General features: G+C 42.3%; 1 protein-coding gene and 1 pseudogene across 4 annotated transcripts; one reads left to right on the top strand and one right to left on the bottom strand.

Moving 5' to 3' along the window:
* The first annotated feature begins 557 nt into the window (after nucleotides 1–557).
* SLC36A3 (solute carrier family 36 member 3) lies at nucleotides 558–25224 on the top strand. 4 transcript variants are annotated; one of them, XM_032851601.1, is made up of 10 exons: nucleotides 558–1158; nucleotides 4457–4547; nucleotides 7058–7146; nucleotides 9785–9880; nucleotides 14821–14905; nucleotides 15920–16138; nucleotides 18388–18483; nucleotides 18864–19030; nucleotides 21436–21605; nucleotides 24703–25224. In XM_032851601.1, the coding sequence occupies exons 1-10, from the start codon at nucleotides 1019–1021 to the stop codon at nucleotides 24969–24971; spliced, it is 1422 nt and encodes a 473-aa protein (XP_032707492.1). In that variant the 5' UTR covers nucleotides 558–1018; the 3' UTR covers nucleotides 24972–25224. The 4 variants fall into 4 exon arrangements, with proteins under 4 accessions (XP_032707492.1, XP_032707490.1, XP_032707494.1 ...); XM_032851599.1 differs by having other exon boundaries at nucleotides 18385–18483; XM_032851603.1 differs by lacking the exon at nucleotides 24703–25224 and adding an exon at nucleotides 23339–23424 and having other exon boundaries at nucleotides 18385–18483.
* Nucleotides 10292–11617, bottom strand: LOC116864214 (annotated as a pseudogene).
* Nucleotides 25225–26403: the final 1179 nt, after the last annotated feature.

Raw genomic sequence — 26403 nt, 5'->3', positions numbered from 1 at the left:
TCCATGAGCCTAGAGATTGTAATAAATTTCTACCCTAATGTATTCCCAGGAGGGAGAACAGTGTCTAGTATATCTTAGGTGCTCAATAGATAGTTGTTGAATAAATTATTTTTTAAAAGTTTTTCAAGTTTTAAAAGTTTAAATTATTTTTTAAAAGTACTCCCTTCTGGGGCGCCTGGGTGGCTCAGTGGGTTAAAGCCTCTGCCTTCGGCTCAGGTCATGATCCCAGGCTCTTGGGATCGAGCCCCGCATCGGGCTCTCCGCTGGGCGGGGAGCCTGCTTCCCCCTCTCTCTCTGACTGCCTCTCTGCCTACTTGTGATCTCTCTCTGTCAAATAAATAAATAAAATCTTTGGAAAAAAAAAAAAAAAGTACTCCCTTCCAAGTAGGTGCGGAACATACGCCCTTCCTGGACAGGAATTCTGAGCAGGTAGCACTTGAACTGGGCCTTATAAGACACTCTTCATTCCCCCCCAGGGAAGGTGGTGGCTAGATCAGTCTCGGTTGGGCCACACCTGCATCCTGGGATTCTGTAGCACTTTATTGGCCGGGCAGGCCTCATTGTGAGGTAGCTCTGGCTTCCTCCTCGCAGAGGTAGACAAGCGCTGAACCTGGCCCCACATCCAGGCACCAGGACCTGCAGTCCAATGGTGACTTCCTCCTCCCGGTCACACTGTTCACTTTGCCCTATAGCACTTAGGGCTGACCTGGGAGGGACTGGAAGCCGAGGTGAGTCCTGGCGTGTGGCCAACCAATGGTGAGGGGTCCTGAGGGTCACACTGAGGTGAGACTCTCCGAAGTCCCCCAAAAACCAAGTGAGGCATAGTCAACATCAACTTCCCCTGCCACCAGCGCTTAACTGATTCGCACGTTTGGGCTTCAGTCTGGGTCAGATACCCTCGGGAAACAGGAACCAGCATCTTGGGGCTGCAGCCTTGGTTTCTCTGGAGAAAAACCCATGGGAAGCTGGTTCAAGGCTATTACAGGCCTTCAACCTGTTCTGCCACCACCCATCCGCCATGTTGAAGACGTCACTGCTTGGAAAGGACTTCAACAGTGCGCCCAGCAATTTGGACGACGGGTCCAAGTCACTCTTAGAGAGTAGGAGTGGTGTTGCTTCGCAGAACGTCTATCCTGCTGAGGAAGCCAATGGATTATCGTAAGTGGCCGCACTGCCCTTCCAGACCTGAGGCCAAGCACTGCTGCCTTCACAGCGCTGGGCCACCTCTGCCTACTTCTCTCTTCCTAACACCCTTAGCCTCACTGAACAGGAGATGCATAGAGGAAATAAGAAAGCCAAATCCAAGAAGGTTCATCTGGGTGGCTCTTTGTACTATTACACCTGTCTCCTAGCTTTTGCAGAGAACCCAAATAGAGTAGGCATCCCAACATGAGCTTGATTCTAGGAACAGTTTTCATCACAGGCTGCCTGCGTGCTCTTCTGCAGTTTCAGACTGCTTTCCTCTCTTTCTGCATCTGCTTTATTCATTCCTATTCTCCTTCCCTCCCTCCTTCCTGCAAACCCACCCAGGAAACAAAAGGTAACCTCCTAACCCCATGTCCCTACTTCTACTGCTACAAACTCAGACACATGGAACTTTTTCTTAGAACTTTACTGCCAGACTATTACCCAGTAATCAGATCCGATAATAGCCCTGGGCATAACGAGATTGAATATGACAATATCCAAGGTGGATAAGGATGTCAGGAAATGCCCTCACTCGTGTTCTTCTAGGAAGACTTAAACGGGTGTATTTCCAAATGGCAATGTTGTAATTTACGTCAAATCTTAACCCCTATTTATTTTTTTTTAAGATTTTATTTATTTGTCAGAGAGAGAGAAAGAGCGCGAGAGCGCACAAGCAGGCAGAGTGGTAGGCAGAGGTGGTTAGAGAAGTAGGCTCCCTGCCGAGCAAGGAGCCCGATGGGGGACTCGATCCCATGACCCTGGGATCATGACCTGAGCCAAAGGCAGCGGCTTGACTGAGCCACCCAGGCGTCCCTTAACACCTGCTTATATAAAACATACAAATACCGACTTGACATATGCTTCCTTTGAAAGTACACACCTACATACACGCACAGAGTAGGAAGCAGTGGCTGCTTTGGAGTGAGAGAATGCGGAGACCGAGAGGCAGAATGATGTATACTTACTAATAAGGTTTTCTGGTTCTTATTTTTGTTCTGCCTTTTGAATTTCATATCCATGTTACTTAGGTATTTTTTAAGTACAAATATAAATAAATACACCCTTTGATCAATAGACACCACTTCTAGGAATTTTTCCTAATGAGATAACAACAGGTATGCATAATTTTATTGAAGTACTGTCTATAATATTGAAGATTTAGAAACAGTAACACACTATTTAAAGTATGGTACATACATACAGTAGAATGCAATATGGCCTTTAGGGGTGATGAAGGAAATCTGTGGAAAATGTGTAGGACATACCATTCATAAAGAAAATTAATTTAGGATGCAGTATTATAATGGTTCTGCATGTGTAAAAGTGTGTACCTTTAAAAACAAACACACACCCAGAGAAGTGCTAGTCAAAATGCTAACAGTGCTTATTTCCAATTAGTGGAATTTTGGTATTTCGTTTTACAATAGTAATGTATCATTTCTCAAAGAAAAATATATTTTTTAAACCCCAACATGGATTTTACTCTACAAGGCCCTGATCTATAATGCTCTTAGCTAGAGCATCCAGTTTCTCCAAAGCTGATTTCACCTTTTTCAAGAGATCTGATTCAACCTGGACAAGATGCTGCTTGTAGGCAAGAAGTAAGAAACGGAAGGACAGAAGGCAGGAAGGGGGGAGAAGAGCACATGTCTTGGAGAAACTACTACTAAGAAACTGACAAAACATAAAAAGTAGTGTTTTGGTTTTGTTTTGACATATTTTCCAATAATTGCAGTTATCAAGAAATAAAAGTCATAAATGTCCTCTTGGCAGTGAAGCGACAACAGGTGCCCACCCCCATCCTCAGGTGAATAGACCAATTTAATGAAGATGCAGAAAGTCAGGAGGGCCCCAAGGGCCTACCCTGTTCTCTCAGCCCCAACCCTTCTCCCCAGGTCATTATTGAATTATAAAATTGGATACAGCCCTAACTCCCTAACCAATGGGACAAAGACCTGGAGATCTGAACACCGTCTCTAAGGGACTCACTCTGTGACCGAGGCAGTCTGCCTCTAGAAAGTTCTAAGACTGCACAAGGAGTTCCCTCTAATGGCCTCCTCAAGATCCCTTTTATTCCAGGAGGAGGGGACACCTCTACCTGCTTAAACCAGCCCTTACTTGCCTTCATTCCAGCTCTGCTTCTCCTTCAAGGGAGTGCTTTTAGCAGGTGAGCACCATAAGGTCAGACCTTATGATGCTGCTGAAGATGAAGAGAGGATGGTGATGATGGTGATGGCGGTAGTGACGATGCCTCACTTCTTAGATGTGCTTCATGGTTCCAGGATTCCTATTATCATTACCTCTTTGGATTTTTACCACTTCCCTGGAAGTAAGGGCAAGAATTATCCCCTTGCTCTCTTTCTCTCTCTCTCTCTCTCTCTCTTTTTTCCTTTGTCATGGAATCGTTTGTTTGTTTGTTTGTTTGTTTGTTTTAATCATTTCTTTCTCTTTTTTGGAAGATGAAGAAGCAGAAAATGTAAGCAGCTAAGGGTCTTTCCAAAGTAATGACCAAATTTCAGAGGTTAATGGCAGAACTAGAACTCAGAACTCAGTGCTCCTTACCTCTGAATTCATTGCTCTTGAACTCAGCTTTTCATTTCAGTTCCTTCTTGATTCTCTTCTCGGAATCTTGTCCCCCCTTCCCCCCTTCCCAATGGACATGTGATGCCTGGGCAGGAACTGCTAGCACAGGCATGGAGGGTGTTTAGAAACCTGGTACCCAGCCCCCTGCCAGGCACGTAGTAAGCATTCTGTATGCGTGATAACAATTATTATTAAATTGTATCCAACGCAGAGCATGGAATAGTTCGGGGAATGTTGGTTGAGTAACTGGATGAACTAGAACCAGTAAATACTCCATATGTCGTGAGAAGTTATGTTCTTTCTAGTGACTGAAATTAATACATGACCTGGCATCAATAATTACTCTAGAAATTGAGAAAATTACTATTAGGTTTTTTCATTGATCATCTAAATGTAAAGCAGCTAATAGGTCTCAATAAATATTATGTGAGTGAATAAGTTATGAAAGAAATCATTGGATGAATGCAATTGTGAATTATTTCATTAGAGCCTATTGTGTGTTAAATATTTGTTGAGTCACCTAAACTAGCACCAGCCCTGGATCAGATGTTACAGGGGCCACTTCATCTGGTTTTTGTCCCTCTTCCCAACAGAGGGTTCTGGAGATGCCGAAAGGAACCTGAGCTTTGGGTCACTTTTCCCATATACTAACATAACCTCTTGTCTCCCTACTCTCCCCCTACAGGATCATACAAACATTGATCCATTTATTGAAATGCAACATTGGCACAGGGCTCCTGGGGCTTCCCTTGGCCATGAAAAATGCCGGCTTATTGGTAAGAGGGACCTGTGCAATGGAAACCCATTTGGGGAGAAGGGGCAGTGGACCCCCAAGGCCTCTGTGTTACCAATGGCCAATTTGGGGGTACCCTCTGCAACAGGAAATGTGCCTCTTGGCATCAATCCACCAGAATCAGCCTGGAACCAAATGGAGTGCTCCTAGAGGGGAGCTCCTAGAGGCTATTACTCTCCCTCCCCCAGTTTTATTGAGATATAAATGGCATATAATACCATATATGCTTAAGGTGTACCACATAATGACTTACATGTATTGCAAAATGATTACCACAGTAAGTTTGGTTAACATATATATGTATGTGTGTATATATGTGCCATATATATATAAACACATATATATGTATATATATATAATTTATCATATATATAATTTATCATATACTTTGCAACTTTCAGGCATACCATACTATGGTCATCATGTTGTACCTATTTATCTCATAACTGGAAGTTTGTACCTCTTGGCCCCCTTCCTCCAACTCCCCCACCCACTACTATTCTTAAAGACCCCCCCACTCACATACTGGCACTCAATCTGCTTCATCACAGCTCTCCCACTCCCTAGAACTGTAACCAGCCCATTTCATTCATTTACCTTAGCAGCCTGGTCCCTGCAGGCATGTGAGCACTGCCTCTTGGTTCGAACCCTGAGGCTGACTGTGAGAAAGTGACCTAGAAGAGGAGGATAGCGAAGGCCTCACCTGTCCCCTGACACCCCATGTCATCCCACCTCTATCTCTTGCCTTCTACTGTTCCTTCTCCCTCATTTCTGTCTTTTGAAATCTGCCTCCTCTGTGAAACTTTACTGTTTCCTACTAAAATTAATGCCATCTTCCCCTTGTGTTTTTCTAGAACTTACATCTACCACACCCAGAATTCTTACAAAGATGAGATAATATTTTAGAATACCTACCTTCCTTGCTTACCTGAAAGCCCTGAGGGCAGGAACTCTCTAATGCATTCTTACACCTCCTCACAATACCTGCTGTAGAGACAGGACACACAGGAAGTTCCAATTCATGTCTGTTGAACTGAATTGTTGCAAAATATGTGATTTCCATTTAGATGATGCTTATTTCTCCTCCTCTTCAGGCCTGGTAAGGGACCCATATGTCAAAAAGAAGGCATATCAAAACTGGCTGCTTCTGATGTGACTTGCAGTCTGAGGCGGTTCCAACCCACAGATGAGACTCTCCCCCTTTGGAATCCTCTGAGTTCTAGAACCTCTGAAGAGTATTATTACCACATGGCCTCCAGCCAAACTCTCTTTGCCTGTGTGGTATTTGAAGATAGTTCTCTTACCCTATGACTTTTGCTTCCTAAGAACCATTCGATATTTTCTCTGCCCTCCATTTCCCACCAGAACTTCTGATCATGGTTCCTTTGAGAAGTACATACTGAGCACCTACTATGTGCGACCTTAGGCCCTGCAAATGTAGAAGTAAACAGGATCAAAAAAAAAAATTTTTTTTAAAAGAAAAAAAAAGAAGTAAACAGGATCAAAGGAAGTACCTCTTATATGGAGGCTGTGTTCTAGTGAAATCTAGCGGTGGTCTTGATCTCTCATTTGTTACTTTGTGATAATGTTCCATCAGGTCACATCTATAAAGGCATGACGAGTGACCAGCACAGAGGAGGTGAGGGAGTCTCTTCTCTTTCCTCTATGCCCCTCTGATCATATCCGAGAGATTAGGATTAATAATGAGTTCTGGTTTTTTAATCTCATCACACAAAAATGGGAACTATGTGAGAATAAGATAGTTTTATTAGCTTGACTACAGTAAACATTTCACTATGTATATGTATGTCAAATTGTCGTGTTGTACACCTTAACTATATAGTCTTTAAAAAATAATAGGGTTAATGACAAATTAGACATACTAGAGCAATGATACTCAACTGGGGACAATTTTGCACACACACCTCCCAAGACATTTACAGTGTCTAGAGACATTCTCAGCGGTCACAACTCATGGGGAGAGGGGGTGCCGCTAACGCTTGAATAGAGACCAACGAATAAACTGAAAATTCTGCAATGCACAATAGGGCCTCCACAGCATAGAATCATCTGGTCCAAAATATCGCTAATGTCCCCATTGGTAACTCTACACAAGAAGAAGAGAGCCAAGTCCTAAGAGCAACCTTGGTCTTCCAGTATCTTGAAGGAGGTGAGGGCTAGGGTGTGAAGAAGGAACAAGGGATCTAGAAGGCAGAACCCAAGGCAGATGAGGAAAGGCGTGGGTTGTCTGTGGAGGTGGTAGGCTAGTCATGAGAAGTACCCTAGCAGAGACTGGGCAGCTACTTTGCAGTGATGTTAAAAAGGGCATTCGGACTAGACTGCCTAGGGGCACAAGGACATTCAGGCAAGGACCTCCATCCCAGAGGCAGCTTTATCATGAGAGGGACACCCTAGCACCCAGACTAGGAGAGGACCAGTTATGGGAATGATCAATGTATGGCTCACTGTCCCCACCCCTCTTTCCCCCCCTAGGTGGGTCCTATCAGCCTGCTGGCCATCGGGATCCTCACCGTGCACTGCATGGTCATCCTGTTGAACTGTGCCCATCACCTTGGTCAGAGGTGAGAATCCTGCTTCTCTCTCCCCCCAGTGCCAGGCCCCGTTGAGTTTCCTTTGGCCACTGACCCACTTAATGAGCCACTTCTGCAGCCATGCACCTACTGCTCTAGATTCTATAGAAGCGCTGGAGATGAGGATACAATCGCAACGGGAAACTCCTCTGTCCTGGCCCCACTCTGCTAACCTGCTAGATGACTTTGTCAAGTTCCCGCACCATCTGACTCTAAATATCTGTACCTGGAAAGATCAAAGGTGATAAAAGATGCAAGCATGCCCTAGAAACTACCATGAGTATGCATGATACTTAGGGTGTCCTTCTTTCCCCCTTACTCCCCACACCCACCCTCCCCCTAATTCCAAGACACATACCTTGGAAGGGCAGTTTGGGCCAGGGAAACGCTTTCTGGGACAATTCAGTAAAAGCAAAAACCATAGTTGAAATGAATAATACACAATGGCTCTGGTCATTGATAAAGCATACATACAAATACTCAGTGTTTCCATATTTGAAACTCCCAACGCAAAAGAAATTCCTGAAAGAGAAGACAAATGCAATGAAGGCGAACAATGCTGAGAGTTGCATATTTACAAACCAACAATTCATGGGTGATTAGTAATTCCTTACAGCCAACTGCCTGGTGGCTTTTTGTGTACAACCCTTATCTGCTCCCGAGCCACACAAATCCAGAGGGGTCCTTGCTGATATGCAGAAACTCCCCATAGGTCAAAGTAGAAAGAGTAACAGAAACTCCTCCTAAAGCCAAATTATCAAACCCAAACATGTGTGTCCAGACTACTCATCAGTCACACCTAACTTGTAGGGCACTTTCCAGCTCACCAAAACACTTGTAAGAGCATTTATTCATTCAACAATTAAATTTACTGCGCAATTACATGTGCGAGGGACATGGCCAGAGCTTTAGAAGCCTTCTTTTATTTACTCCTTACAGTAAACTTTTACAGCAGGCACTATTATTGTCCCCATCTTACACAAGAGGAAACTGAGACCTAGGTGAACTGAACATCTTGCTCAGGGTCACACAGCTAGGAAGTGGCAGAGCTGGTATTCAAAGACCTGTGGGACCCACTCCAACAATTCTGCACATCTCTTGCTGGGACAATAATATCACCTTGTAGGTTTCTGATGCCTAAGCCATGACAAGCCTTTTCCTGGTTTTTAAAAAGATTTTATTTATTTGAGAGAGAGAGTGAGACCATAAACTTGGGTGGGGAGACTGCAGAGGGAGAAATAGACTCCCCGCTGAGCAGGGAGCCTGATGTGGGGCTCCATCCCAGGAACCCGAGATCATGACCTGAGCTGAAGGCAGATGCTTAACTGCCTGAGCCATCCAGGTGCCCCCTGATTTTTTTTTTTAATGAGTTGTTTTTTCTTTTTTCTTTTCTTCTAATATAGAGTTTACAGACTGATGGTCTAAGAGCTTCACAATTTTTGTTTTGTTTTGTTTTAGCCTATGTTTAAAAACCTGGAGATTTCACATTAGGAAAAAAACAAACCTCACCTTCTCCTTGCCAGTTAGATAATCTGGCAGCTCTGGGGTCTCATTCCTTATTGCTCAGGGGGAACCAAGTCCCAGTCAATCCCTCTTAGAATAGGGTGTGTAGCAGAGGCTTGCTACAGTCTCTACTCTTCCCTCTTCTGTGGTACACCAGTCCTTCTCCCCATATCACTGATACCTCATGCCCCGCAGTTTTTGAATTTGTAACCCTCAGACTAATAAATATACCACTCCTATGCAATGTGATGACCTCATTTATATGGGAGTGCCCAGCGTAATGAACAATAATAAAAATGGAAGGATTATGCCATATTTCCAGCAGCATCTCCACATTCATCAGTCACCATCTCTTCCCCCAAACCCAGATGGCGTGGCTCAGAAGTCTAAAGAGACTTGTTCAAGGCCTCTCAGCCATCTGAAGGGGGGTGTGTTGGGATTTTAACCCAAGACCCAAGTCTGGGTCTCCTTCCCATTCCCAGCTACGTCCCTCAGTTAGCAGTTGGGGTCCAGCCCTTGGTCCCCTGCTGCAGCTCCCCCTGCTCACAGATGGTTCTTCAGTAGGGTTTTCCCTGCCCTTAGGAAGGGCCATCTAGGGCAGAGGGACAAGACAGACAGCAACTTAGGTGTCACATCCTACAGGGGTGCTTGGCAGAAGCCTGAGTACCATGTTTGCATGGGACCTAGTCCGGGGCAGGTATCTCAAATGTTCCAACACCCTCAGCAGTGGGAGGGAGGGAATAAAGTCCAGAAAAGACTATCACTGGCTCGGTCATACCCAAACCCCCTTTTCTACTTCCTACTCCTCCTGACTAGGTTTGCACACCTTTCATGACCCCTCTTCCCTGGTTTGTAGACTTAAGTCAAGACAAAGCTACTGTTTCCTTAAAAATCTTTTTTCACTTAAATATTATTGTTTAAGAAGACAACTACAACAAAGAAAAAAAAAGGCAGTCTCCTGAAAGTTGTAAATGTATATTATAAAATATCTTGTTAATACCATTGCTAGAAAATTTCCAGAATGTTCCATGCTAACACACAAATGTATAATAATTACTCACTTTGGGAGTAAAGTGTACCCTTAACAAAAATGCTTTAAGTTCTACATTACTTGCCCTTTCCCTAGACTGCAAAAGACTTTTGTGAACTATGGAGAGGCCATGATGTACAGCCTGGAAACCTGCCCAAACGCCTGGCTGAGGACCCACTCCGTGTGGGGAAGGTAGTACTCATAAATGTTGTAGCAGTAGTGGTGGAAGTAGTAAGAACAATAATAATCCTCACCTGGTCTTCCCTTATTCCTAGTTAGAGGGTTAAATGAATACATTTTTATTACAAGCCATCCAACAAGACATTGCTCCATTCCCAACCCCTCTTCATCCTATAAGTAATAACTGACACCTAGTTGGTAAATATTCTTCTAGACTTTATCTCTACAGGTACATGAATATATGTGTGTGAGTGGAAATACAAGTTTCATTTAGCATTTTCTTGTACACTAAGTAGAATTTCGTTTTTGAAATTTGCTTTTTCATCTAATAATATATCTCTAATTTCTTTCCATGCTGGGACATAAAGATCTACCTGGTTATTTTTTAATATTAAATTTCATTTAATAGAAATATGGGATTTATTAGTCAACTATAATCACAATATAATCACTATAGATTTCCCCTTCTGTATTCATCCCACCAAACTCAAAACAGGAGTGTGTCAGTCTGACTTTCTTCATGTGAGTCAGCATCTTGGGTCACTCCTTTGTCAGTGGAAGTCCCTTTCTCAGTATCACAGTTCAGAGTGACAAATTTGAATCTTCTTTCTCAGAAGTACACATCACTGGCCATGGAATGACACACATAGAATGATCTGAACGTCCAGGTGGTAGAAAATTTTCAGATTTTTATAAAAGATTTTATTTATTTATTTGACAGAGAGAGAGATCACAAGTAGGCAGAGAGGCAGGCAGAGAGAGAGGGGGAAGCAGGCTCCCTGACCAACAGAGAGCCCGATGTGGGACCAGATCCCAGGATCCCGAGATCATGACCTGAGCCGAAGGCAGAGGCTTAACCCATTGAGCCACCCAGGTGCCCCCAAAATTTTCAGATTTAAGCAAAGTCCATCCAATGCTGCTTTTCTATGTAATACTGGTACGTTGTGTCCAGTGTTGCTGCGTGGGAGAGTCACCCCTACAAAGATATACAGGTGTTTCCCCACAATCTCAGTTGAGTGCGCAGCACAGCCTATGGGAGGTGCCCCAGTGGGACTTAGCCTCTGCCACTTCATGTCACTTTAATCATGCAATGGACATTATCATAGAATTTGTCCCCTGCCAAGCCTCGTGGATGAAGAGCTTTGTCTCTTGCTGCCACTGTCACATGAGGGGTGGAGGTTTTCCAAGTGTCTGTCTGTGACCAGGTTAGAGTGTCTGTGTCAAACACATGCAGCTTCACACCCCAAATGGGCTGGGCACCTCTCTTTCCACCTGCAAAAACATACAACTGGTTTTCAATGGCTGCATGATGTGTGGAATGTTCTTGGGGTCGGTGGGGGACTGCTTACCTCTGGCATGGTCTCAAAGTCCTGGTTCCACGATTTGGAACTTGTAAGCAATTTCAGTTTCCTGACCTCCAAACACCCAGATGCTATAAGGTGCACAAGAGGAAATGGAGCTGGAATGCTTGTAATGGGGCAAGAGGCCCTCCAGGGTGGCTAAATCCCATTGGTGTGTTCCCGGACCTGTGCTGCGCACAGCAGAGAAGCTCTTGCTTGGATCTGCTCTCCCAACAATGAAGACCTTCCCTCTCTTGGCATCACCAACTGTGGGTAAATATGAGCAGCTGTGGCCAACTCGAGCACAGGAGCTGTCTTGGGGCAAGGGCCTGGTGCGCAGTACAGTCAAGGTCTACCATGTTGCTTTCCCGGGCATGTCTCCAGGCTCCAAGACTGGCAGCAACTTCATGGTGTCCTGTAGCAGCTTAGGATGGTCCTGGGCTTACGTGATTATTTTTTAAGGCTCAGAATGTTCCTCAGTGGAGACGTGTGCCATAGTTGCATTTAAGTCTTCCCCTAATAGTGAACATTCAGGCTGCTCCCTTGTTGATAAAAAGTACCTGTTATACAAGATGACTTTCTGTGTCTTAACATCTCTTATTATCTCCTTGACTTTATTGGTAGGCAGGGAGGGTTTTTCTTGTCCTGGAAATATGTGACGACCAAGGCTCATAAGGAAAAAAATAACAGGTCCATGAACAGATACAGATAGTGGTTGCACCGAAATTTGACCCAAACCTAACATTCCAGCTTTCCCAGCAGAGTCCTTCAGGAGGTAGTGAGTCAGTATTGTGGCTGCCAAGATCCCTTCTGCAGCTCCTCTCTTGCGACTCTCAGTAGGTCATTGCTCTCTTGATCAGGAGACACTCTGATTATCAGACAGGTGAGGTCATGGGGCAATAATGAATGAATGACTCACAAACACTCATCCTCTCTCCCCAAGTTTTATGTTTCAGATAACCCCTAATCAAAACTTTTGGGTAGGAAGGGTCCTTAGATACCACCATATCCATGCCTATTCAATGGCAAAATATAGAGCCCAGATAGGGCAATAAAGCTACCCAACATCACACAGGAATTTAGTGGCAGAGCAAGAACTAGAATCCTGAACTTCTAGCTCCCACCCATTACATTGTACCATTTCTCGAGAGGCCCAGTAACTGAAAAAGAGTTAGGAACATATTTTAAACAATGATTTGTAATTTTTAGTGTGCTAAGGGATATGTGGGAGCATGAGGTAGGCAATAATCATCAATGGGTGCTCAAGCCACAAGGTGAAAAGTCATTGGGAAACTTTATATAGGAAGAAAACTCTGACACCACCCAACCTCAGGTATTAATCATAGCATCTCATGTCTAGACATGGGATAATCAGACACAATGTGTCTTATAATGGAATACAGTAGGGAGTACAGAGTATCGCCCTGGAAATATTCTTGCCAGAGAGATGAATAAAGAACCTCAATCTAGTCAAGCTGCTAGATCTAATACCAGTTTACAGGAAACATGGGGTATGGAGAAATGCATTAACTGACATTATGAAGAAGTCATCAACCAAATCTAGGAAGTGGGACATACTACAAGATAAATTATCTGATATCTTCAACACCCCCTAAACAGTTAAAAATTGCAAAGGGAAAAAAAAAAAAAAAGAAAGCAGAGAGAGGGGAATGCAACAGTTCTAAAAACTTAAGAGATGTAGTAGTAATAACAAAATGCAATGTATAGACTTGTTTAGAAACCAGCAGTAAAATAGATATTTTTAAGACAATTAGAAAAATCTGAATATGGACTGTTATTAAATGATATGAAGAAATTATTACTAATTTTGGAGGGATGATAATGGCATTTTGGAGATCTATATATAGTAAGTCCTTATCCATTAAAGTTATGTATGGAATTATTTACAGATGAATTGCCTTAAATTCTCTAATCTGCTACAAATACTCCAACAAACAAGCATGTGTGTCGTAGGGGTAAAGGGAGAGATAGAAGAGGACTGGCAAAAAGTTAATAACTGTTGAAGCTGGGATTGGCAGGTGAGGAGTAATGGATTATTGTCATTCCTTTTGTATATGTTTAAAAATTTCCATCATAAAGAGAGAAGACATCTCTATTCTGGTCTCACATGATACTGAGCTTCTGATTTCAGAGGCTGATACAAGAGTCAGGAATCTGTATTTTTTTTTGCATAAACCTCAGGTAATTCTGATGCAAGTGGTACTGCACCCCAACTTTGAAAACCACTGCTCTAAGGCTATACTACCCTGAACACATCCAATTTCATCTAAACTGATCATATTTTTGTTCCCTTAAACAATAAATGCATCTCCAATTTTGGGACAATTGAAGAATACAAAAGAATAATGACAATAATGGAGTATAATATACTAAATTTTAAAAATTAGAGTGAGTTTTTTTGTGTGATACCCCAAAAGAGGAAGAATATATCCTTCTTAAATACCAACTGATAAATTTAGAAAAAATGCCAGATAGAATGAGAAAACCATCACTCTGTCACCGATGAAATAATTGATTTAAACAAGGATCACCAATGAATGTCAAAACCCTTGGTTGAAGAGGAACAAGATATTCATGCCATCTCAAAGCTTTACTTCCAGATTATAATGAGGTTAAATGTGTATTTACAATGGACTCATCTGACAGTCATCATCACAGAGGAGCCACAGGACAGCATGGGCCTCCCAATATGATGGAAAAAGTACCAAATATCACCTATACGGTATGCTTGCCAAATATACTTACCCGAGTTTAATCATGAGGAAGCAATCTTCCAAGTCTACAGTGTGGGACATTCTACAAGACAATTGTCCTGAATTCTTCCCCCAAAAGCCAATGTCATGGAAAATCAAAGAATGTGGATGTTCACAGGACTGGTCTACGTGGATAAAGACTAGAGATACAGCCACATGCAGTATAGAAACCTCAATTAGATCCTGAATCCAAAAAATAAATAATAGCTTAAGAGATATTTTGGAGACAATTGGGTTATTTAAAACATGGACTATATGTTAGAGGACGTTGAGGTTGATTTTCTGGATCATAGTCTCCAGAGGGATATGCTGAGGGAGTTACAGTTGAAGTATTATGATATCTGCAGTAGTTCTGAAAAAGAATGCCTGTGTGGGGGGATGAATACGTACATTCATATACAAATCCATACTTATATAATGCAGTTAGGGCCAAAAGTTAACAATTGGCATATTAAGTTCAATGACATATTGATGTTAATTATATCAGCCTTTCAATTGTTTCTATGGGCTTGAAATTTTTTTAAAATATTTTATTTATTTATTTGACAGACAGAGATCACAAGTAGGCAGAGAGAGAGGAAGAAGCAGGCTCACTGCTGAGCGGAGAGCCCGATGCAGGGCTCCATCCCAGGACCCTGGGATCATTACCTGAGCTGAAGGCAGATGCTTTAACCCACTGAGCCACCCAGGCACCCGGCTTGAAATTTTTTAATGTAAAAAAAATGTAGCAGCGTATTAAAAATAATAACCGAAATAATCACTTCAAAAAATAAAAACAAATACATTTTAAAAAGTAATTTGTTTTCTCCCTCTCTCTGTCTCTTCTTTTCCTCTTCAGGTACGCTGTCAGCTTCTTATTAATCACCACCCAACTGGGATTCTGCAGCGTTTATTTTATGTTTATGGCAGACAACTTGAAACAGGTGAAAAGGATCTTCTGGGCAGAGTGGGAGAAAAGCAGACATCCCACTGCTAGGGCTGCATTAGCAAAAGTATAGTGTTCAGATAGAGGGGGGATATGGTTTTATTTGTCATTCCTCATCAGTCTACATGGGGATTCTCTCAGTCCTGTCACTTGTTAAGAGGATTATTGAGAAGTCAAAGCAACATCGGAGGAGTAGCCAGGATGGAAAAGAGCCTTGCTATCAAGTCCAATCAGAAATCATTGAGAATTTTTAGCCTGAAAAGTGTTGCTGGAATTCACTGTAGGTATCTCAGGATTGTGTGACTAAATATGAGACAAATAAGCTGCAGTCCTGGCCCTCATTGCTTTACCAAGAGGCATTATGAATCAGTCATAGCGTTCTTTCTTGGCTTCGTGGACAGAGGAAGCATAATTGGTTTTGTGCATTCAAACAGCCAGAACTATGGCAAGTATAGTAGATGAAATATTCAAGCAGATGGATTTTGCTCAGAGCTTTCTAGTTTTTAGGACTAGCTAAAGTTAGAGAAGATACCCTTCTGTAATCAACTTCCATTCTCTGAGTATATGAAAGGAAACCACTTGACAGGAAAGAAGAGGTTGGGTTAGATGACAAAAGGAGATTTAAAGATTCTAAGGGTTTCTTATTGTCACAGTCATGGGCACCACAGTTGGGGTTACCAGATTTTGGGGAAAAAAATATATGTGTGTATGTATATACACACAGCACACACACACATATACATATATACATATGTATATACATGTGTGTGTGTGTTGTGCGTGTGTGTGTGTGTGTATATATATATATACACGCAACACCCAGTTAAATTGGTATTTCAATAAACACAGCAAGTTTGGTTTTGTTTTTTTACTGTGAATATGTCCTATGGAATATTTAGAACATACTGACTAAAAAGTTACTTGTTAATTATCTGAAATAGAAACTTAAATGGGCCTTTTGTATTTAATCTGACACTTCTAACTACACGGCCCCTCCTTATGAATACATCAGATGGTAGAAGAAGTCCACATGACCTCCAGCAACTGCCAACCCAGGAAGATCCTGGTGCTGACTCCCATCCTGGACATTCGCTTCTACATGCTGACAATCCTGCCCTTCCTGGTCCTGCTGGTGTTCATCCAGAACCTCAGGCTGCTGTCCATCTTCTCGATGCTGGCCAACGTCACCACCCTGGGGAGCATGGCTCTGATCTTTGAGTATATCATACAGGTCTGTGCCTAAAATCGACGGCAGAAGGGGTTCTGAGACACCTGGGGAAAGTTAGTATCATTATGGGCAGGTGAAGGTGAGGAAGGTGACCTGCTCTGAGCTAAAGTGACATCTGTGAACGCTTTGGCCCCACAAGCTGTAAGAGCTAGTTGACATCATCATTGTCGTCATCACACTGGATAACAGTGAGTCATTTGACAATTAGTTATTGAATACCTTCTGTGATCCAGGCATGGTGCAAGGCAGTGGGTGAAACTGATGGCATATCCGCTCTCATGGCGGTCACATTCATTTGGGGAGATAAACCTCAACTAAGAACCAACAAAAGTTGTAACAGTGGTAGGTTGACAAGGGATACGAGCATGATAAAGAAATTTTATTTACTTGATGTCAAGTTCTCAACATATATTAACTCATTGAATCTTTTCAGTAGTACTATTTTATATGTTTTATATTTTGTGAGTACTCAGCTTAGAGACAAGGAAACTGATAAACAGAAAGTAATTTTTTCACTAATTTTTATCAGTTTGCTTCCCAAGCCCATGCTTTGCTATTATCATAGGCCCTGAAATTCTACCATTATAGCTTCATTTCTTTGACTCTGAAAATCTTTGGGGCTATATTAGTTTCCTACTGCTCCTGTAACAAATTATCACAAATCTAGCCTTTTAAAACAACACAAATTTATCTTACAGTTCTGGAGGTCTCACTGGGATAAAATCAAGGTGTCAGCAGGGCTGGGTTTCTTTTTGGAAGCTTATGGGGAGAATCTGTTTTCTTGCTTGCTCCAACTTCTAGAGGCTGCCCACATGCCTTGGCTTATGGCTGCCTTCCATCTCCAAAGTCAGCAATGCAAAGCTAAGTGTGTCCCACACCACCATCTCTCTAGTTCTCTTTTCTGATCCCCTTTTCCACTTTTAAAGGCCATTGTTATTACACTGGATCCACCCAGATGACCCAAGATAATCTCCTTCTTTTAAGGTTGGCTGATTAGAAACCTGAATTCAGTCTGAAAATTTAATTCTCCCTTGCCAAGTAATATAACATATTCAAAGGTTCCAGGGACTAGGACAAGGACATCTTTGGGAAAGAGCCATTATTCTGCCACAGGAGTCTATTAAAATAACCATTCTCTCTGCATGCATGTTGCCGCTATAGTAGAAGTGATGAGAAAGAGGCACTGGAGAGTGGGAAGACAGGAGAACTGAATTCTCATCCAAGTTAGGCAACTCCCTTCTCCCTGGGTCCCACTTTGCCCACATGTAAAGATGTGGTAAATACATGAAAAGCACTCCTGAAGAAGGAATGAAATTCTGATCTATGCTGCAACATGGATGAACCTTAAAGACATTATGCTCAGTGAGATAAGCCAGCCACAAAAGGACAGGGATTATATGATTCCACTTTATGAAGTACCTAGCATTCTCAAATTCATAGAAACAATGTAGAATAGAGATGACCAGGAGCTGGGTAATAAAGAGTTATTATTTCATGCATACAAAGTTTCAATTTGGGAGGATGAAAAAGTTCTGGAGATGGGTGGTGTCGTACATCAGTGAGAATGGACTCAGTGCCACTGAATTATACAGTTAAGTTTTTAAAATAATAAATTTTATGCTATGTATAATTTACCACAATAAAAAGAAAGAACTTTTTAAAAAAGATTTATTTATTTATTTATTTATTTGAGACACACAGAGAGAGAAAGAAACCATGAGTGCGGGGAGGGACAGAGGGTGAGGGAGAGAGTCTCAAACAGACTCCCCACTGAGTGTGGACCCCCAACATGGGGCTCAATTTTAGAACCCTGAGATCATGACCTGAGCTGAAATCAAGAGTTGGATGCTTAGGCACCTGGGTACTCACTAAGCTAGCTGAGTACCTGCCTTCAGTTCAGGTCATGGTCCCAGGGTCCTGGAATGGAGCCCTGCGCCATGATGGCTCCCTGCTTGGTGGGAAGCCTGCTTCTCCCTTTCCTTCTGCTACTTCCCATGCTCTTGCTTTCTCTCTCTTTCTCTGTCAAATAAATAAAGTATTTTTTAAAAAGTTTGAATGCTTAACTGACTGAGCCACTCAGGTCCCCCCAAGAACTTTTTAAAGATAAGAGGTCTGATTCAGCTCTAGCTACCTCATGGGTGCTCATGACACTCGTGATGGCAGGTGTGGCCCAATTTTCTACCAGGAAAAGTTTGAGGATGACTCTAATACCATGGCAAAACAAATGCCCTTCTTCTCCTTCCTCTCAGGAGATTCCAGATCCCAGCAGCCTCCCCTTGATGGCAAGCTGGAAGACCTTCTTACTGTTCTTTGGTACAGCCATCTTCACATTTGAAGGCGTCGGTATGGTAAGATGAATGTGGGGTTTGCATAAAGGGTCCATGGTGCCCTCCAGGGAAGCCAGTTGTTCCAGATGTCTTAAAATATTAATGAGAAGTGCAGGATATGATCTTTTCCTGGTGGAAGGGAAAATCAGGACCCATCCTGGTCACCAACTCCTCCATGCACCACACTAAGCCTTGAAGACTGAGTGCAAATGTACTCATTAGTCCAGCCAGAGTAGGGCAATCCTGGCAATAGAGAATGGAAGAAAATAAAAAAGAGTGTGGCCATTCCTGACCCTGGGCCACCCAGAGAAGGATGTCTATACCTGCAGATGAAGCCTGCTCCTTCATGAGGGGCCACGCTTCTGACTACCTCTTCTTTCTCAATCTCCTTTAACCTTTAGGTTCTGCCTCTCAAAAATCAGATGAAGCATCCACAACAGTTTTCTTTTGTTCTGTACTTGGGGATGTCCCTTATCATCATCCTCTACATCTGCCTGGGGACACTGGGCTACTTGAAGTTTGGGTCCAACACCCAAGCCAGCATCACCCTCAACTTGCCCAATTGCTGGTATGTCCCTGCCTGCCTGTGGTGAAGAGGGTAGTAGAGTCATGGGATCTGAGTCTTAGCAACAGAATGTGGCATTCCTTTGGGTTGTCACTAGCACCAACATTAACTGCCAATATTGGTGAGATGATAACCTGTGGGTTTGATAATATAGGCATTGTGCATTATCTGGTTAAGCTCTCATAACAGCCCTATGAGTTAGCATGATTTTCATCAAGTCCAGTCACTAGATGAGGAAGTTGCTATTTGGAAAGGCTGTAGAGAACTCTCCCAGCTCACCTTGTTTGTGAGAAGCTGAAACTTGACACTGAACCTGTCTGATTCTATGGTTCAAAGACCCTAAAACAGAATGATCTGGGAGTGTTTGGGAAATACAAACAGCAACAACAAAAAGTGTAACTCCAGAATAATGATCGAGGGTCTCGCAGATGGAGCACTACTGAGGCCCCCAGTTCCAGAAATGGACCTAGACTGCCATTGTTATGCCCCAGCTGGAATTTAGTTTGGAGTTCTTACATTTGATTATTCGTTCGTTTACTCACCCACTTGTTCATCCAGGTAACATTTTGGGGGCTGGCACACAGCATTCATCAAGTGTTAGCTATTATCATTATTCTGACCGTATATAGTGAGTGCTTTGCAACTCAGCAGTCAGTAGAACCAAGTGTTGAAGGGCACAGGTTCTAAAACTAAGTAAAGGGATTCGCATCCTGGTTCTTATGTGACCTTGTACAAGCGACCTAATTTTGCAGACCTCATTTCCATCATCAGTAAAATGGGGATAACCCTAATGCCTATGTGTATTGGCTTGGTTATTCTCCAGTAACAAACAACTCCAAAATTTCATTGGCTGAATACACACAAACGCTTAATTCTATGCTCATGCTACATGTCCATTATGGAGAGGCTGGGGCACAGAATGAGGAGAGAGCCACTCCCACAAATGTCAGATCAAAACATTACGGAGAGGGCAGTGAATCATGCCCTTCAACATGAAGCTGCCAAAGGAAAAGAAAAATGCCCAGAACACAGTAAGTATTCGTCAAGTATTAGCTCCTGTCCTTGTTATGTTCAGAGACGAGTAGAGTGGTAGGGTCTTCAACTCCCACAATGCCACAGCTATAAAATGTGAAAAATACCACCAACCCCACGCACCTCATTGTGTTGTGGTAATGACTAGGTGGGGTAATAATGTGGAATTTCCTTGAAGTCTTAGCTTACTTTATGCAAGTAAGATATCATTCTAATATGCTCCTCCCATTCTGGGCCATTCAGGCTGCCTTTGGCTACCTTGGGCAGGGCACATTCCTTGTGGGAGGGTCTCAGCTGGAAAACATGGGCCTCAGGTACCGTGAGAACTTCACATCGGCTCTGAACCTGGCTGGCGACCAGATTCCGCAGAGGAGCTTTAGACAAATACCCCTTCCAAATAAGAAAAAGGCCAACAACCCAAGGAAAAAATGGGCATGAACCCACAGTTCATAGTCAAATCTTTTAAATGGCATTTTATATATTTGAAAAAGTACTTTGTTTCCCTCATAATAACAAAAATGCCTGAAAAAAACAGAATGACAAAGACCAACACATATTCACACATTGTGTTTTGACAAAGATGCCGGGAAGCAAGCTTTCCAAAAAGCTAGGATAACGAAGGGGAAATATGTCAGTAGCTATCCTAAGTTCAAATCACATGTACTTTCAGCCAGCATTTTTACCTCTCAGGGTGTATGCTAAATGTGCGTAGATAACTATGTAGCAGTATATGTTTTGCAGCATTGTTTACTAGCAAAAGACTGGGAATAATCTAAATATCCTTTAACTGGGACTGCTCAAAAAAATTATAGTGTATCTATGCAATTGGAATATTAAGCATCTATTACAAAGAAGAGCCAAATCTATGTGTACTGATAAGCAATCTCCAAGAAATATTTAATGAACAGAAATGGAGCTCAGCTGTGTGTAGAGGATTCTGTGGTATGTGTGTAGGTGTACCTATATTCAGTATAAGGTTTTTTATACACTGATTATTTTTGAAACGGCTACAGGAAAATTCTTAGAGGAGTTGCCTATGGAAAGAATGGGAATCAAGGGTGGGAGGGAAGCTTTTCACTCTATGACTTTTGAACTAGGAATTTTACTCTATATAAATAGAGCTTTTCAAGAAAGTAAAAGAATAAAAGGCACAGTGCCTGAGACTGTACAGGTCTAATGAGTCAGAATATCTAGGAATGTCACTTTTAATGAGCTTCCTGGGTGGCTCTGATGGCAGGTCAAGCCTGAGCCGGTTCTGTAACTCAGTGATAGGTACTCAGTGATAGGTATACCAGTACACCAGAGCAATGAGTGAGTCCTGAGTGACCCTGCCCAGGAGCCACATCAAATTTCATGTCCTACCCGTCTGTCTGCAGGCTGTACCAGTCGGTCAAGCTGATGTACTCCATCGGCATCTTCTTCACCTACGCCCTCCAGTTCCATGTCCCAGCCGAAATCATCATCCCCTTCGTCATCTCCCAGGTGTCAGAGAGCTGGACACTGTTAATAGACCTGTCTGTCCGCACAGCCTTGGTCTGTCTGACCTGTGAGTAGGATAAAAGGGCACTCTTTCTCCAAAGCTATGGCTGCTAGTCACACTGGCATCTACCCCACTATCACTGGCTCTGCCACTTACCTTCTTTGGACCTTGGCCAAGATAACTTCACCTTCCTGAACCTCAACTTTCCATCTGAAAAATGGGCTTACACATGGAATGTATCCTTTGGCAGGTTTATGGGAGAAAGAATTACCATTCATTCAATCATACTCTTATGTGTCTCCAGATGCCGGTGCCATACTGACATTGCCTTATACTCATGACAGCCTGGCATCATAATATTACCAACTGGAGGAACAGTGGCCCAGAGAGTTTAGGTAACACACTCAAATCATAGAGCTGCTAAATGACAGAGCTGGGAACTGAGCATCGGTTATATAGCACTTAAGTCTGTTTTCCATCGTGTGCCATAGAGGCACAATAATAGAGGGCAACTCTATTATAAATTAAGATCAAGTCCCTATCATAAAGTAGCCTTCAACTGTAGGAGAAAACAACGGATGATTTGTCAAAGTCTTGGTGTTCATTTTTTGGGGAGCAACCTTTTCTCCTCTCCTCCTCCCATATTCCTTCCTTAATGCTTCCTTCATTCATTGATTCATTGATTCATTCTACATTAGGCACTGTTGTAGATGTGAACAGGGCTGGAGACTTCTTTCTCGGAAGTTTGTCCAGGGAAAGAACATCAGAAAAGGTGCCCCATGAGGAAAGAGGGAAAGAACTAGGGACATTTTGCCTGGAGAAGTGAAGGCTTGAGAAACTTCTCTATCTGTCCTCAAACACCTATGGTATATATGCAAGAGAGAGAAAATTTAGCCTTAAAGATTCCAGGAGTCGGAGATTAAAGTTGAGGAAATGAAGTTTTAATTCAAGGTCAGGAGAAACTGTGTAATTGTTGGAGCCTTCCCGCAGAAGAATATGCTATCAGATGCTATGCACCACATAAATGGATTTCTGGAAGCAAAAACAACACACCTGCTGGTTTAAGGTATTACAGAGTTTCTGGTCTGTAACAGGACACTAGGGACCTACAGCTCTATTGTTTTGACATCATTCCTAATAGGAAGGGTCTAAGTTGAAGAGAAAACCTGTACACAGGTTCAGGCCGCTTGAGATCAGGGAAGACAGTGCTACACAGAGCTGACCGTCTAATGACAGGCCCTGTTTCTGTTACATGCCAGATGACCACTTCCTCCTCCTCTATTCAGCAGTCAATTCCATTATCTTTCATTCATTCAGCAGTCATATGTTGAGCACCTACTATATGCCTGGCATTGTGCTAGGCACTGGGGATACAATAATGAATAATAAAGAAGACATGTTGCGTAAGAAATATATGCAAGGAAATAATTACAACACATTGTGATGAATGTTAAGATGGCACGTAATGAGGTACCATATAATGGTTAAGATAAAAGGATACTCTGAGAGCACATTAGAAGGTCCTGTACTTTAGCCAAGGCCAGATCAGGGATTCCTCTCCAGTGGAGTTTCAGTTTAGACCTAAAAGATCTTAACTGGGTTAACCTGGGTTGCTCAGTTGGTTGAGCATCTGCCTTTAGTTCAGGTCATGACCCCAGGGTTCTGGGATGGAGCCCCACATTGGACTCCCTGCTCAGCAGTGAGTCTGTTTCTCTCTCTCCTTCTGCCCCTCTGTCTGCTTGTGTTCCCTCTCGCTTTCTTTCTCTCTCTCAAATAAATAAAGTTTTTTTTTTAAAAAGACCTAAGAGATAAGTAGAAGATAGATGGAGAAGTGAAGAATGAACCACATTAGGAAGGAGGCTGTGCACAGAACTGAGGCAAGTACTTACATACGGCCTCTTAGAAGAACTAAAAGTAGTGGGGAGTGATAAGACATGAAGCGAGAGCACCTGGCAAGGCCCAAGTTGTCAGAGACCTTGTGCTAAGGAGATGGAAGTGGGGAGCCATAGAAGGTCTGTGAGCAGTGGGTTGGTATCACCAGATAGGATCTTTCTAGAGAACTCGTCCAGACTGCCTTGTATTATAGCTTTCCATTAAAATATTTTCTCTGCCCTGTCAGTGTGAGGTCTCCTGGAGAAGAGATAGATTTTCTCTGTGCCTCCTCCAGTAAGCAATTCATTAAATATCTGAGAAGGGAAAGCTGTGGACCTGACCATCCCATCAGAGGGGTGACGAATTCTCAACTGCAAGAGTTGAGGAGTCTCTCATTCTCTGAGTAGATGTGTTGCAGCAATTTCAGAAAGAGGTGAGGTTTTCTTCAAATCCAGCAGGCTAGTTTGAGTGCTTTTGTGGACAGTTTTTCCCTAATTTGTTCATAGGAAAATCATACAGTTGTGCAAAGTGAAGTCATATATGTGGTATAGTTATTCACTCATACATTATTGAAATTGGAATCCCCTAGAAAATCCATGATGTCTGTTCATCATCTGTAGGAAAGATGGAGATTTAAGACCATGGTGTTTTAGATGAGATGGGGAGGGAGCAGCCTATTGCTGTCTTCATGTATTATGTTCTTTTTAGTTACCAGAATCATCCTAGGAGTAGGAAAACAAGTCATTCAGATTCTGACAACAAAGCCATCTCCCATTTTTAAGTCATTCTTGCTTCTAGATAGTGGCTGTGTTTTGTACAGTAGTACAAATTTACAGTAGATTCAGTGTCTGAGTAAGAGCATCTATGATGTACAAGTTCTTTCATATGCAAGGGATGCAGCATAGACAAGTGGAAGGGCCTTAGACACATTTCAACGTATTCGCATCTCAGAGAATTTGTGACCTTGACTACATTCCATTTCCTTGGAGCTCTAGATACCCCCATCTCTTGAATGAGAAGGAGATAATATATGCGTGGTAGAGGATCCCTTCCTCTTTTATGTTTTAGATAAAACATAAAAGAAGAGCATCTATATTGGTCTTTAAAACAGCGGGGGGAATCCAAAACCATGGTGCCTGACCTACTGCTCTCATCTGCAAAGGATCCCTTGCCCACATTTCCAAAATGGTCTGGCATCCATGGGATTATAAGGCTCCAAAGAAATGTTTGGTTTCTGAACTTCCCTCTTGCAGGAACAATCAGGGATTCTAAGTTTCTTCTCTCTCTGCAGGTGTCTCAGCCATCCTCATCCCCCGCCTGGACCTGGTCATCTCTTTTGTGGGCTCTGTGAGCAGCAGTGCCCTGGCCCTCATCATCCCACCTCTCCTGGAGCTCATCACCTTTTATGCTGAAGACATGAGCTGTGCCACCATTGCAAAGGATGTCATGATCAGCATCCTAGGCCTTTTAGGGTGTGTATTTGGAACATACCAAGCCCTCTATGAGTTGATCCAACCCATCAACCATTCCATAACCAATTCCACAGGTGTCTATGCATAATTATCTCTTTTTATTCTAATAGCTCTCCTTTCCTCCCATCCCCAACTTGACTTTCGTTGTGGATGTTATATACATTCATCAAACCCCAACATCTCTATATTAATTAGCGGCTTCTTTATCTTTCCAAGAGAAATGTACATGACACAAGTCAGTGCTCATACCTCTCAGACTATGACTTTTTTGGTTTTGGATTTCTTTGGAGGTCTTTTGTACCTATGAACCAAAACCACATTCAACCATTTGTACCATCAGCCTCATGTACTGGGAAGAGGGATGACATTGGCCCATGATATCCCTGGAAACCAAGCATGAATGTAAATGCAAAAGCAATTTTTTTTTTCTAGAGAAAAAAACATTTTTTTCCTACATTTGCTTCCCTTAAAGCATAAGATTTAAAGAAGTATATGCTGGGGAAGTGGGGTTTTCTATTTGAATATTCTTCTAAGTGGAAGAGTCACAGACAGAACAAAAACAGAACTTATCAGTAATTTTATCCAACCATTTGGCTCTGCCACTAATTTCCCAAGGGATCTTGGGCAAGTTCCTCCCTCTCTCTGTCTCAGTTTTCCCATTTATGAAATGAGAGACTGGACGAATTGGTTGTTAAGGGTTCATCTAGATACAACATTCTGAAAGTGAAAAGAAGAATTTATCCTTCAACCACCTGTGTGAAAGTCAAAGTGTTTGCCATTTAGCAAGCCACATTATTGCCCTGGAGATATGGGCCTACCAGAAGGTAGGTAAGGAATACAAACATAATTCTTAGCAATCTGTTGTAGTGGTGACTTCCCTACCTAGAAGAAATTACCTCTTTCTCTCTCTCTCTCTCTCTTTTTTCTCTCATATCTCAAGGCCACTTAGAACTATTTAGGCTGAAGAGGCTGTGCAATTTGTGTGAGAGAAGGATTTCATCATGTGCAAGGACTACTGTCCTACTTAACAAAAATTATACCTAGTATTGGGAAGGGTTTTGAAAAACAGACAGTCTTATACTCTGCAGATGGGAGTATACATTGTTATGGCTTTTCTGAGGGACAATTTTATAATACATAAGTTTTTAAATATGTGGCCCTCTGACCCACTAGTCCTGAGAATTTATCCTAAGAATATTTTGGGTTTGCAAAAATTTATGCAAAAGGAGAGCTTGTGTTTTTTATAATGTTAAAAAGTTGGAAGCAAACATCCAACATTAGGTTAAGTTATGACTCATCCAAAATAAAATGGTGTGATGTTGCCACACATTGAAAAAATGCATCTATTGATAGGCAAATATGTTTGTGATTGATCAGTGGGAAAAGGCTTGTTTATTAAAAACATTATGTAAACCAAAACTAGAAAAGACATTATGAGAAAATAAAGCTACGGATCAAAATATTTCATGGACATACATGTAAAAATTGTAAGCAAAATTTTAGTAAACCAAATCCAACAA

The sequence above is a fragment of the Lontra canadensis genome, unplaced genomic scaffold (genome assembly GCF_010015895.1).
Source record: "Lontra canadensis isolate GAN:19392208 unplaced genomic scaffold, GSC_riverotter_1.0 scaffold5, whole genome shotgun sequence".
Classification (NCBI taxonomy): Eukaryota; Metazoa; Chordata; class Mammalia; order Carnivora; family Mustelidae; genus Lontra; species Lontra canadensis.
The sequence above is the reverse complement of the archived record's forward strand: the minus strand, read 5'-3'. Positions and strand labels throughout refer to the sequence as shown.

Excerpts from the sequence above, each read along its gene's own strand:
- SLC36A3 (XM_032851599.1), top strand. The coding sequence starts at position 1,019 with ATGTTGAAGACGTCACTGCTTGGAAAGGACTTCAACAGTGCGCCCAGC. Across the intron at positions 7,147-9,784 it reads GCCCATCACCTTGGTCAGAG|ACTGCAAAAGACTTTTGTGA; the intron begins GTGAGAATCCTG and ends CCCTTTCCCTAG. Across the intron at positions 18,484-18,863 it reads CATTTGAAGGCGTCGGTATG|GTTCTGCCTCTCAAAAATCA; the intron begins GTAAGATGAATG and ends TTTAACCTTTAG.